Consider the following 11,450-nt stretch of genomic DNA (forward strand, 5'->3'; position numbering starts at 1 on the left):
TATAGTCCTGTGGAAAGAGACACACCATGGTGGAAGCAGAATGGAGCAAATCTCCCTCCTTGTGGCCACAGAGAAGCATAGGAAAGACTGGCATTCCACGGTCCCCTCAAAGGCCGTGCTCCCCATGGCCTCCGATTAGGACTGACATCTCAGAGATGTCCACCTTCCATCGGCACCAGATCAATGATCAAGCTTCCAACACTTGGGCCTTTGGGCCATTTAAGGTTCCATGTGGTGGAATATTATTTTAACTAGGCAAAGATGTGTTACATTTGTTTATGCTGTGGAATATTACTTTAGTTATGTGAAGGTGTGTTTATATTTGTTTCTGCTGCATTTGTTTAATGATGTAAGATGTGTGCTAATTATGTAAAGATGTGTTACATTTGTTTATTATGTAAAGATGTGTTGCATTTGTTGCATCTTGCCTGCCCAAGGCACCTAATTGTTCTAATAAAAATCTGAATGGCCAATAGCTAGGCAGGAGAGGGATAGGCAGGGCTGGTGGGCAGGGAGAATAAGTAGAAACAGAAATCTAGGCTCGAGAGAGAAGAGAGAAAAGAAAGAGAGGGACACACCCTGGGCCAGAAGCCAGGCAGCGGCTAGCCAACCAGGTACGAGAAACAGTAAAAGAAAGATACACAGAAGGAAAAAACGGTAAGATGGTTAGGTGGTGGGGGTGGCGCACACCTTTAATCCCAGCACTTGGGAGGCAGAGGCAGGCGATCTCTGAGTTTGAGGCCAGCCTGGTCTACAGAGCGAGTTCCAGGACTGGCTCCAAAACTGTACAGAGAAATCCTGTCTTAGAAAAAAAAAAAGTAAGGTAAAAAGCCCTGAGGCAAAAACGTAGATGCTAGCAAGAAATGAGAGCTAAGATAAGGCCAAGCGTTCATAACTACTAAGTCTCCGCGGCTTGATTTGGGAGCTGGTTGGTGGCCCCAAAGAAAAAGCTTCATACAGTTCAAACGACAGCACTGTGGTGACTATTGCTTTACTAGTTCTGGTCCCTGAGGGCGACACTTAAAAATCCAGGCTCGTTGGAGGGAGGGAAGAGCAGAGGTCTGGGATCCAACCCTATCCCTGTCTGTCTTGCTGGGTCTCCTTGGACTACAGGGGGGATAGGGCCACAGACAGGAATGCGGGCAGCCACTAGAAGCCAGCAGCAGCCAGCAGCAGCCTTAGTGATGGTGGATGCCCTTAATCCCAGCACTAGGGAGGCAGAAGTTATCTGTGAGTTCATGACAAGCCTGGTCTAAAGAGTGAGTTCCAGGCCACCCAGGGCTACACAGAGAGTTGTCCCAAAGTCAGGCCCCCAAACAACTAAAGCAAACAAACAATAATTCTCTGAAATCATCGAGAGTGATTATGACGGGGGTTGGGGGGGGGTGCGGCTTGACTTGTACCCAGTAGGTATCAGTTTTGAACTTCTGACCTCTAGTGTTGAGAGTGGAGCCTTAAAATGAGAAGAGATCAAGGCAAGAATCATACTTTTTTATTTTCTGTGACCGTGTGTGTGCCCGAGGACACTTGCGAGCGTGCTGCGGGGTGTGCGTGTGGAGGTCAGAGGACAGTTTGAGGAGTTGGCTCTTTCCTGCCACCACATGGGTTCTGCAGATCAAGTTCGGGTCACGAGGCTTGGCAGCACACGCCATCACCTGCTGGGCCATCTCACCAGCCTTTTCTTGTCGACATGAGCAACGTTCCTTCAAGTTACCCAGAATGGTGACCGTGGTGAACGCTGGGACCCAATCCTGCTAGCCTGTCACACTCTCACCAGTGATCTATTTCATGCACATGGCGTCTGCTTGCTTAGAAAGGATCCAGTCTCGTGTAGCCCAGGTTAGCCTCGAAGTCCCGATTCTTCTCCTGCTTCTACTTTCTATGTACATGCCTCAGTGTGTGTGTGTGTGTGTGTGTGTGTGTGTGTGTGTGTATGAGCGTGTGCGCCATCAGAGCCCAAAGGTGATGAAAGATATCTTCCTTGATCCACTTTTCTTACTAAGTCGGGGTCTTGAACTGAACCCAAAGTTGGCTGATCCCAGCTTGTCCAGTCAGCCAATTTGCCTTGGGGGGGTCCTGTCTTTGCTTCTCCTGTACTGGGATTACAGCAAGTGGTCACACTTGCCTGACTTTGATGAGTTCCGAGACTCTAAATCCAGTCCTCATCACCTGCTCATGTGGCAAGTGGATTGATCACTCAGCCCACACCTTATATTTGAGACAGGATCTCTCATGGGCTTGAAGCTGACAGAACAGAATAGGCTGGCTGGCCAGCAGTGCCCAGTATCTGTGTCTCTGGCTCCCCAGTACATGCCACAATGCCCAGCATCTTTACACTTGGTTAGGGGATTGAACTTGGGTCCTCATGCTTGCAAGTCAAGCGCTCTACCAACTGAGCCATCTCCCTAACCCCTTGTATTTCTTTAAAAAGACACTTTGTATTGTTGATTTTTTTTCTTTTTCTAGAAATGGAACTGAAGGTCTCCTACAAGCTAAACAGTGATCCATTTCTAACCCACACCCCCAGTCCCTCGCTGGGGGACTCAAGCACATGTCCTACTGTGAAGCCACACAACTGGCCCAGTCCTTTGCTGAGCCCTTCCCTTAAAAAAAGACTTATTTGTGTATATTTGTGTTTGTGTGGTGTTCTGAAAGAGATGTCCCTCATAGCCTTGGGCATTTGAATACTTGCCTCCTAGTTGGTGGCACTGTTTGGGAGTTCTAGGGGGTGTGGCTTTGCTTGAGGAACTACGTCTCTAGAGGTGGGTTTGGGGGCCCACTCACTGTCTGCTCTCTCTGATGTATGTCTACAGTTCGATATGAGCCTCCGTTTCCTGTCCCTGCTGCCACGCCTCCCTGTCTTGACGGACTACTATCTCTCTGGAACCTGAAAGCCCACATAAACTCTTCTTAGAATTGCCCTGGTCATGGTGTGTTATCACAGCGGTGGAAAAGTAGCTAACACAGTCTGTGTGAGTGTGTGTGTGTGAGAGAGTGTATGCTGTGTGTGTGTGTGTGTGTGTGTGTGTGTGTGCCCATGGGGACCAGAAAAAGGCTGGATCTCCTGGAGCTAGAGTTACAGGCAAAGCTGCCCAATGTGGGATCCGAACTCAGGTCCTCAGCACTAGCAACAGTGCTCCTAACCACCAACCCGTGTTTCCAGCCCATTCCTTTTTAAAGTTCTATATAGTGCGATTGTGTTGTGTGTGTGTTTTTGTGTGTGTGTGGGGGGGTTGAATGGGGCGGAGCTCTCCTTCCACCTTGAAGTGGGATCTGGGGATTGAACTCAGGTTGTAAGGCTTGGCGGCAAGCGCACTCATCCACTGAGCCATCTCACTGGTCCCTGCTGTTGATTCCTTTATAGCACACAGCACTGCTGTCAAGTCCGGAAGCAGCAGCTCTAGCTGGGTTCTCTGTAAGAAACACCACATCCTTTTTGCTCTCAGGGACATCAGAGATCACATCATCTCTCCGCTCCCAGCCATTTCATTCCCTTAACCACCAACAAACAGCTCAACCTGAAAACAGCACCAAGAAGGTTGCTGGAAGGATGTGTTTATGGTGTGACAGCCGAGACAGAGAGGCAGGGTAGCTTCTTGTTTCTGGAGAGGGGTTGCAATAAGGGCTTCATCTATAGCCCAGGCTGGCCTTGAATTCTCAGCCCTCTTACCTCAGCCTCCCACGAGCTGGGATCACAGGCCTGTGCCACCATGCCTGACTCTTACTGGCACCTTCTAGCAGATAAGGAATGCGTCTATAGCCACAGGGAGAAGGGCATGTCAGCAGCTGGGTGGGGTGTCAGCTCTGCCTGGGGAAGTCAGCATCGTCTGGGAGGTGGTGGCACAGGGCACTAGGTGATGATGAGCATCTCCTCGCGGTCTCTGCTCTCTGACATGGAGTTGATGATGCTTTTTAAATACTTGATGAATTCCACTCGGACCTCCTCGGGGTCTTCCTCCAGGTTTGAGTGCACCAGCTTCAGCTTGTTCAGGGGGGGAGCTCCACAGGAGAAACAAGGCTAATTAATTAGGCTTCAAGGTCGAACAAGCTCTTTCTAGTACGTAACAACCCAGGCTACTGGAGTACCACTTTCTTCCACCCTCCCTCCCTGCTAGGTCTTGCAGTGTACCTAGGCATGCTTAGGACTTGGTCCTCCTGCTCAATCTTGCCAGTGCTGAGATTTCACGCATGTGCTAGCACACCTGTGACATGCTGAACTTTTACAAGCTTTAACCTGCTTGACACACAGGGAATGGCATTGGTGGCAGTGCACGGCTTTAAACCCAGCACTCGGGAGGCAAAGGCAGATGGATCTCTGTGAGTTGGCAGCCAGCCTGGTCTACAAAGTGAGTTCCAGGACAGCCAGGGCTACCAGAGAAACCCTGTCTCAAAAAGCAAACCAAACCTAACAAAAAGTTGAAACTGCCCCTTGGCAATAGGAAAGATACCCAAGTAGGTACTGGCAGTTCTTATTTTTGTCTTTTCTATGGTGCTTCAGAAGGAACCAGGAGCCTTGTACATATCAGACAGGTGCTCTGTAACAGAGCTGTTGCCTAATACATCACTGGGGGATTCTAGGCAGGTGCTCTACCACTGAGCCACACCCCAGCCCCTCACTGGGGGATTCTAGGCAGGTGCTCTACCACTGAGCCACATAGCCCCTCACTGGGGGATTCTAGGTAGGGTCTCTACCACTGAGCCACACCCCAGCCCCTCACTGGGGGATTCTAGGCAGGTGCTCTACCACTGAGCCACACCCCAGCCCTAACTGGGGATTCTAGGCAGGGGCTCTACCACTGAGCCACACCCCAGCCCTAACTGGGGATTCTAGGCAGGGGCTCTACCACTGAGTCACACCCCAGCCCCTCACTGGGGGATTCTAGGCAGGTGCTCTACCACTGAGTCACATCCCAGCCCCTCACTGGGGATTTGAGGCAAGCACCTTATGGCTAATGCATGCCTCTATGAAGACCTGGTATGTATGAGGTACATATGCATACATAGGCAGACACAAAACATAACTAAGGACAAAAAAATAAAATTAAAAAAATAAAGACCTAAGGTGAATGGCTTTCCTGAGAATGAGACTTAAGGTTGATCTATGATTTCCAAATAAACATAGAACTATGCCTTTGTGCATTTGTGCATGGGAGTGTGCACGCACGCACACCCCCCTCCCCCAGGAATGCTTGAAACAGTGGAGACAAAAGCAAGGAAAGAAGTCTAGGGTGCTTACACAAAGCCAGGCTGCCCTTGTCACCTCCAGAACCTGGTTTGTGGTGGGCCACGAGCATGCAGTGACTGTCTTGGAGGAACTGCTGCTGGACAAAGCAAGAATACCACATTTCGATTTCCTTTAGGTGGCTTGGGATATCAGCATTGAAGACAATCACCACTCCATGGGCATCCTTCATCAGGGCTGGCCAGCAGGACTCAAACCTGACAAGAGAGAAGGAAGTCAAGAGACAATGGTAGGACATCCTCGCTTCTCAATGTGGTGGTTGTTGTTGTTGTTATTATTATTATTATTATTGCTGCACTCTGGGCTTTACAGGTGTGCAACTGCTCTACCACTGAGCCACACCCCAGCCCCTCACTGGGGGATTCTAGGCAGGGGCTCTACCACTGAGCTATACCCCAGCCCCTCACTGGGGGATTCTAGGCAGGGGCTCTACCACTGAGCCACACCCCAGCCCCTCACTGGGGGATTCTAGGCAGGGGCTCTACCACTGAGCACCCAACCCCAACCCTACTTTTTGTCAGTCAGCTGTCGAAGCAGAGCTATGATAAAGAAAACCTACTTTGAGTCGCCACCGCAGTCCCAGAGCTCAAATTCACAGCCTGTGCCTTTGTTGTTGCTGGTGACATGTGGGTTCTCAAACTCTAGAATCCTGAAAATACAAAGAGGGCAGCAGGGCCTTCCTTAGGAAGCTGTGTTGGAACACGCACAGCTCCTGAGGTAGGGGATGCACGTGCTCCACAACTGCTCTAGATACAGAGACTGGACAGGCTCACCTCACACCTTGGGTTGGGTTGTATTCAGTGATGTCTGAAGATTCGGTCAGAAAGTTGGCCAACACTGTTTTGCCACTCTGTGAAAGTAAGAGCAAACGGAAATAAGCCACACAGGAGCCCTCGCCCGCCATGTACAGTGGCACACCCCCGTAACCCCAGCACTCAGGTGGCTGAGGCAGCGAGAGTGCCAGTACCAGGCTAGCCTGGGCTACATAGGGGGACCCTGAGGCCAGCCTGGGAATAGGTGTGGTGAAGTACTGGCCAAGACTCCTTGAGATCTCTAGGACACAGAGCTCGCTGTTGGAAAGAATGCTGCCCTGCCCTAGCGCAGTGGACAGAGCTTGGACTGGGACCAAGCAAGCCTTTCCGACAGTCTGGCTGTTAAGGTATGTTAAAGAAAACCTACTTTAGAGTAGGTTAACTTACCTGAGAACAGAAAACCAGAAACAAACAACCACCACACAAACCCAGGTAAGTGGGTGTCCCGCCACCCCTCCCCTGCCTCTCTCCACAGCTTTAGCCAATCAGTCTATGAGGTCACAAGGTCAGCAGTCTACTTCTTCTCATGTGTTACATAAGTAATCAACATTCCTATAAAAAGTCAACAGGACTGTAAGACAGCCTTTCTGAGCCCTCTACTCAAAGCAGGTTTCCACCCACCCTTCTGTCCATCCATTCAACCACCCACTAACTTCCTCCATCCACTCACAGATTGACTCAACCACCCACTCTCCCCAACTATCCACCTATCTCCCCAACTATCCACTCACCCTCTTGTCCATCCATGTACTCAGCTACTCACTCACACCACCCATCCATCCATCCACCCACCCACCCATCCATCCATCCATCCATCCACCCAATAACCCTTCCATCCATCCTTCTACCCATCTATTCAGACACCCACTCACCCTCTCACCCACCCACCCGTTCCCTCCTCAGAGCCATGGTCTGCTTTTCAGATCTTCTTTGCGTATTTGCACCGCCCACTGAACAAATACTGCAGAGGCCTCAATATAAAACAAATAAAATTATTCCTCAGAAGCCAGTGGCTTAAATCTGAGCGAGCCCTTGCAAAATTCCACAGGACAGGAGAAAGGAATGAAAAGGAAGACAAAAGGGAAGAAAGGGGGAGAGAAGGGTTGGAGAGGTGGTGAGAAGAGGCAGGAGGATTAGTAGGTCAGGTTCATTCTTGAGATCTTGTTTCAACAAACAAACAAGCAAACCCAAAAGCCATTATAAGAAAAACAGAGACAAGCAAAAAACCCAAAAAAGCCTCTCTGCCCTTAAACTCTGTTCTCTAAACCACTTGCTTTGAGGTAAGGACTTGTCATGTAGCCCAAGCTGGGTACCAACGGTCAATCTTCCTGCTTTGGCCTTCAAAATGATGAAATTACCACTGTCTATCGCCAAACCTAGATTTGTAACAAATCTTGCAACCTTTTTCCAAACTACAACTGTGCTCTCTTTTAAATTTAACACACACACACACACACACACACACACACACACGGTTTTACTATGTAGCCCTGGCTGGCCTAGAACACTATGTCAATCAGGCTGGCCCCCAGATCAGACTCACCTGTCTCTGCCTTCTCAGTGCTGGAATTAGACATGTACCATTATGCCCAGTCTGTGCATGTGTCTGCGCGTGTTGAGTGCCTGAGCTGTCACATCTCCTGGAACTGGAAGTTATGGGCAGTTGTGAGCCAGCTGGCATGGGAGCTTGTTGTGGAATATTAGCTTAAGATGCGTTACATTTATTTGAGTTGTGGAACATTTGCTTAACGATACAAAGGCGTGTTGCATTCTTTTATGTTGCATCTGTTTAATTCTGTGAAGCTGTGTTACTTTAGCTGCCTAAAACACCCGATTGGTCTAATAAAGAGCCGAATGGCCAATAGCTAGGCAGGAGAGGGACGGGGGAATGGTGGGCAGAGAAAATAAATAGGAGAAATCTAGGCTAGAAATGGATGCAAAAAGGGAGAGGAGTGAGAAAAGGTGGTGAGGAGGACTCCAGGGGCCAGCCACAAAGCCGGTCCCAGAGTGGGAAAGAAAGGCATACAGCATAAAGAAAGGTAAAAAGGGGGCTGGAGAGATGGCTCAGCAGTTAAGAGCATCGCCTGCTCTTCCAAAGGTCCTGAGTTCAATTCCCGGCAACCACATGGTGGCTCACAACCATCTGTAATGAGATCTGGTGCCCTCTTCTGGCCTTCAAGCATACACACAGACAGAAGATTGTATACATAATAAATAAAATAAAAAAAAAAAAGAAAGGTAAAAAGCCCAGCGGCAAAAGGTAGAAGAAGAGAAACAGGATAATGTAAGTTAGAAAAACAAGGCAAGCTAAGGCCGGGCAGTCATAAGTAAGAACGAGTCTCCATTTGTTTATTAGGGAGCTGGTGGTGGCCCCCAAAGAGTAAACAAACAAGCAAACAGCTACAGTGCTGGGGACCAAACGAAGATCCGTGCAAGAGAAGAGTTCTATGTGATCTTAACCCCAAACTTCTTTCCAGTCCTGGCTGTCATTTCTGCTGAGCCGCCTTCTCCTCCTCTCTGCCCCAAGCTAGCCTCAACAACCCTATGTAGCCCAGACTGCGTCAGAGTTGTGGCAATCTCCTGTCTTAGTCTCCTGCGTGCTGAGGTCTGCATCACAATGCACGGCTCAGTCCTTCCTAGATTTTGTGTGTGCTGAACTCTTCCCTAACTCGGGACTAGAATTTTTTTCTTTGACAAGTTTTATGTATCCCAGGCTGGCCTCAGACTTGTTATTGTAGCCAGGAGTGTGATCTTGAGCTCCCGATGGTGCTGCTCCCACCTTCCAAATACTGGAATCGAGGCGTGTGGCACCATGAAAGTTTTATGTGGTGCCGAGGATTGAACCCAGGGATTCCCGTATGCCAGGCAAACATTCTATCATCCAGTCACATTCCAGCCTCCTAATTTAAGATGAAGACCTCATCTTTGCCATATATTCACCGATTAATTCACAATGGTTCTCAGAGGTTCCACAGACCAATGTACAAAATGTGAATTCCTACATTCTTCCCAGAACTACTCAGGAACAATAACTAGGCTGTTTGAGGCATAGTGACACAGGCCTCTAGTCCCAGTACTTGGGAAGCTGAAGCAGGGGGGGGGGTCTTGAGTTCAAGGCCAGCCTGAACTACATTGTCATCAAATAACAAAACTTAACATAAGAAAACTTTCTGAGCTGGTACCCAGAGATTTGAGCTTTAATAAACCGGCTATTATATGAATAAACATATTCATCTTCTATTCTCTCTCTCTCTCTCTCTCTCTCTCTCTCTCTCTCACACACACACACACACATTTTGTTACTTTGAGACAGCATCTCACATTGCAGCCCAGAATGTCCCAGAACTCAACACGTAAGCCCAGGCTGTTCTTGAACTTGTGATGATCCTCCTCCCTTTGCCTCCTGAGTCTTGGTATTACAGGTATATGCCAATACACCTAGCTTCTTCTACAGTGAACTCATTTGCATGTTTAGTTTTGGCCCACCCGAGCTTTAATTTGGTGTATAGTGTGCATCGCCTATGTAGTAATTCTCTCATAATTAATAGCCACTTGCTCCAGGACCCTATATTGAAAAATCTAGTTTTCTCATCCCCTTGACAGATTCCTTTTGCTTCGAAGGTTCGAAGCGGGAGTCATGAGATGCCCCTCACTCCCGTTGGCCTTCAGACCTGGGTACCTCAGGATTTTCCTCCACTACTACGGTGGGGTGAACCGGATCAAGGCCTGGCAGCTCCGCAGGTCACGTAAGGCCAGCTGCAGCCCCCAGTGTGGACGCTTGTCCCAGTTGCACCTCCTGGAAAGAATCCTAGTTCTAGGAGTCTCCCGAACCCGGCCGGTCTCACCTCGCAGGGCCCCACGAAGAGAATCTTGGCCTTCAGCATCGCTGTCCGTTATCGAGAACCCGCGGAAGCCCACCGCCAAAGCACGCTGGATCCCGCCGCGTCAGCCAGAAGGGCTACACGCTCCGATTGGCTGATCGGTTTCCACGGCGACCGGGGGACAGCTGCGTAGAAACCCAGGAAACTCGGCCAGTTCCGGGGTCTGAAACAGTGGGTCTGCTATGGAAGCCGAGGAGGACCAAAAGAGAAAAGCAAAACTGGGTTTGCTGACTGCATTCTGGGCACTGGAAGGGGTTCCGGAATGATCAGGCTCTAATCTGCTTTATTTCTCCCGGTCACCGTGAACGTGAACGTTCCAGGGAGTCGGGAGCTGCTAAGCTGGACTGGAAGCCAGAACTGTGATTTTTTTTTCTTTCATACCTCGTACTGAGGGTTGAAACCCGGGGTCTCATTCATAGGTGTTAGCCTGCATTGCACCTCAGTCCAGCTCGTGCCGATTTTAAAAGGTGGTTGTTCTTTTCCGTGGGTGCTGGAGAGTGAACTCAGGTGTTCATGAAGTCTCGGCGAGCACTCTGCTACTGAACCACACTCCCAGTCCAACTCTCTCTGTAGACCAGGCTGGTCGAGCTCACAGAGATCACTTGCTTTGCCTCTGCCTCTCAAGTGCCAGCCAGCATTAAAGGCATGAGCCACCACTCTCGACCTCCAACGGTTTTTAAAAAATATTTATTTATTTATTATGTATACAATATTCTGTCTGTGTGTATGCCTGCAGGCCAGAAGAGGGGCACCAGACCTCATTCCAGATGGTTGTGAGCCACCATGTGGTTGCTGGGAATTGAACTCAGGACCTTTGGAAGAGCAGGCAATGCTCTTAACCACTGAGCCATCTCTCCAGGCCCCCTCCAACTCTTTTTTTAATTTAAAAAGTTATATTTCTTTCTTCGCGTGTGTGCGCGTGTTATCTCTCGCATCTACCATGACACACGTGAAGCTCAGAGGCCCACCCATGGGAGTAAGTTCTCTCCTCCCACCACACACGTTTTGGATGAAGTTCTGGTCTTCAGGTCAGATGGCACGGGCCTGTATCTGCTGAGCCACTTGCCAGCCCGCCATTGTTTATCTCGATGCTGAGATTGTTCTTGGCCATCCAGAGCTTCTCCAGCGCGCTGAGGTGAGCTGCCCAAACTGGGTGCTGGGAACCTAACTCAGGCTCTCTACAAGAGCAGCAAGTGCTTTTAACCACTGAGCCATCTCTCCAACCCCCTCCTTCATACTTTTTGGCACCGTTATATTAGTCCCAGGTGGCTCATTTTATTGCTTTTGCTTCATTGCAGCCATATATTACACACATTCTTTTGCATGCATTAAAAAAATTAAAAGTTTCAAAAGACCAGGGACCCTCAGAAAAGTTATTTATTCCTTTATACAACGTGGAAAAATTGAAGGGAACTTTATGCTCCCGACTCCAACTTTTGGCGTGAAACACTTAAGTCACTGGCCTGGGTTTTAGGAGAAATTGGTGCCAGGCCATTGGGCAAGGCTGGGTTCAGA

General features: G+C 49.2%; 1 protein-coding gene across 1 annotated transcript; it reads right to left on the minus strand.

Moving 5' to 3' along the window:
- Nucleotides 1-422: 422 nt before the first annotated feature.
- Ift22 (intraflagellar transport 22) lies at nt 423-10,057 on the minus strand. Its single transcript, XM_041649325.1, has 5 exons — nt 9,900-10,057; nt 6,016-6,092; nt 5,802-5,891; nt 5,237-5,439; nt 423-3,999 (listed from the first exon to the last, which is right to left on the minus strand). Exons 1-5 carry the CDS (start codon nt 9,936-9,938, stop codon nt 3,851-3,853), a joined length of 558 nt encoding a protein of 185 aa, XP_041505259.1. The 5' UTR covers nt 9,939-10,057; the 3' UTR covers nt 423-3,850.
- Between the last annotated feature and the right edge of the window lie 1,393 nt (nt 10,058-11,450).

Source organism: Microtus oregoni, unplaced genomic scaffold (genome assembly GCF_018167655.1).
Source record: "Microtus oregoni isolate MIOR12 unplaced genomic scaffold, Mior012 000003F_ref0000135, whole genome shotgun sequence".
Lineage (NCBI taxonomy): Eukaryota > Metazoa > Chordata > Mammalia > Rodentia > Cricetidae > Microtus > Microtus oregoni.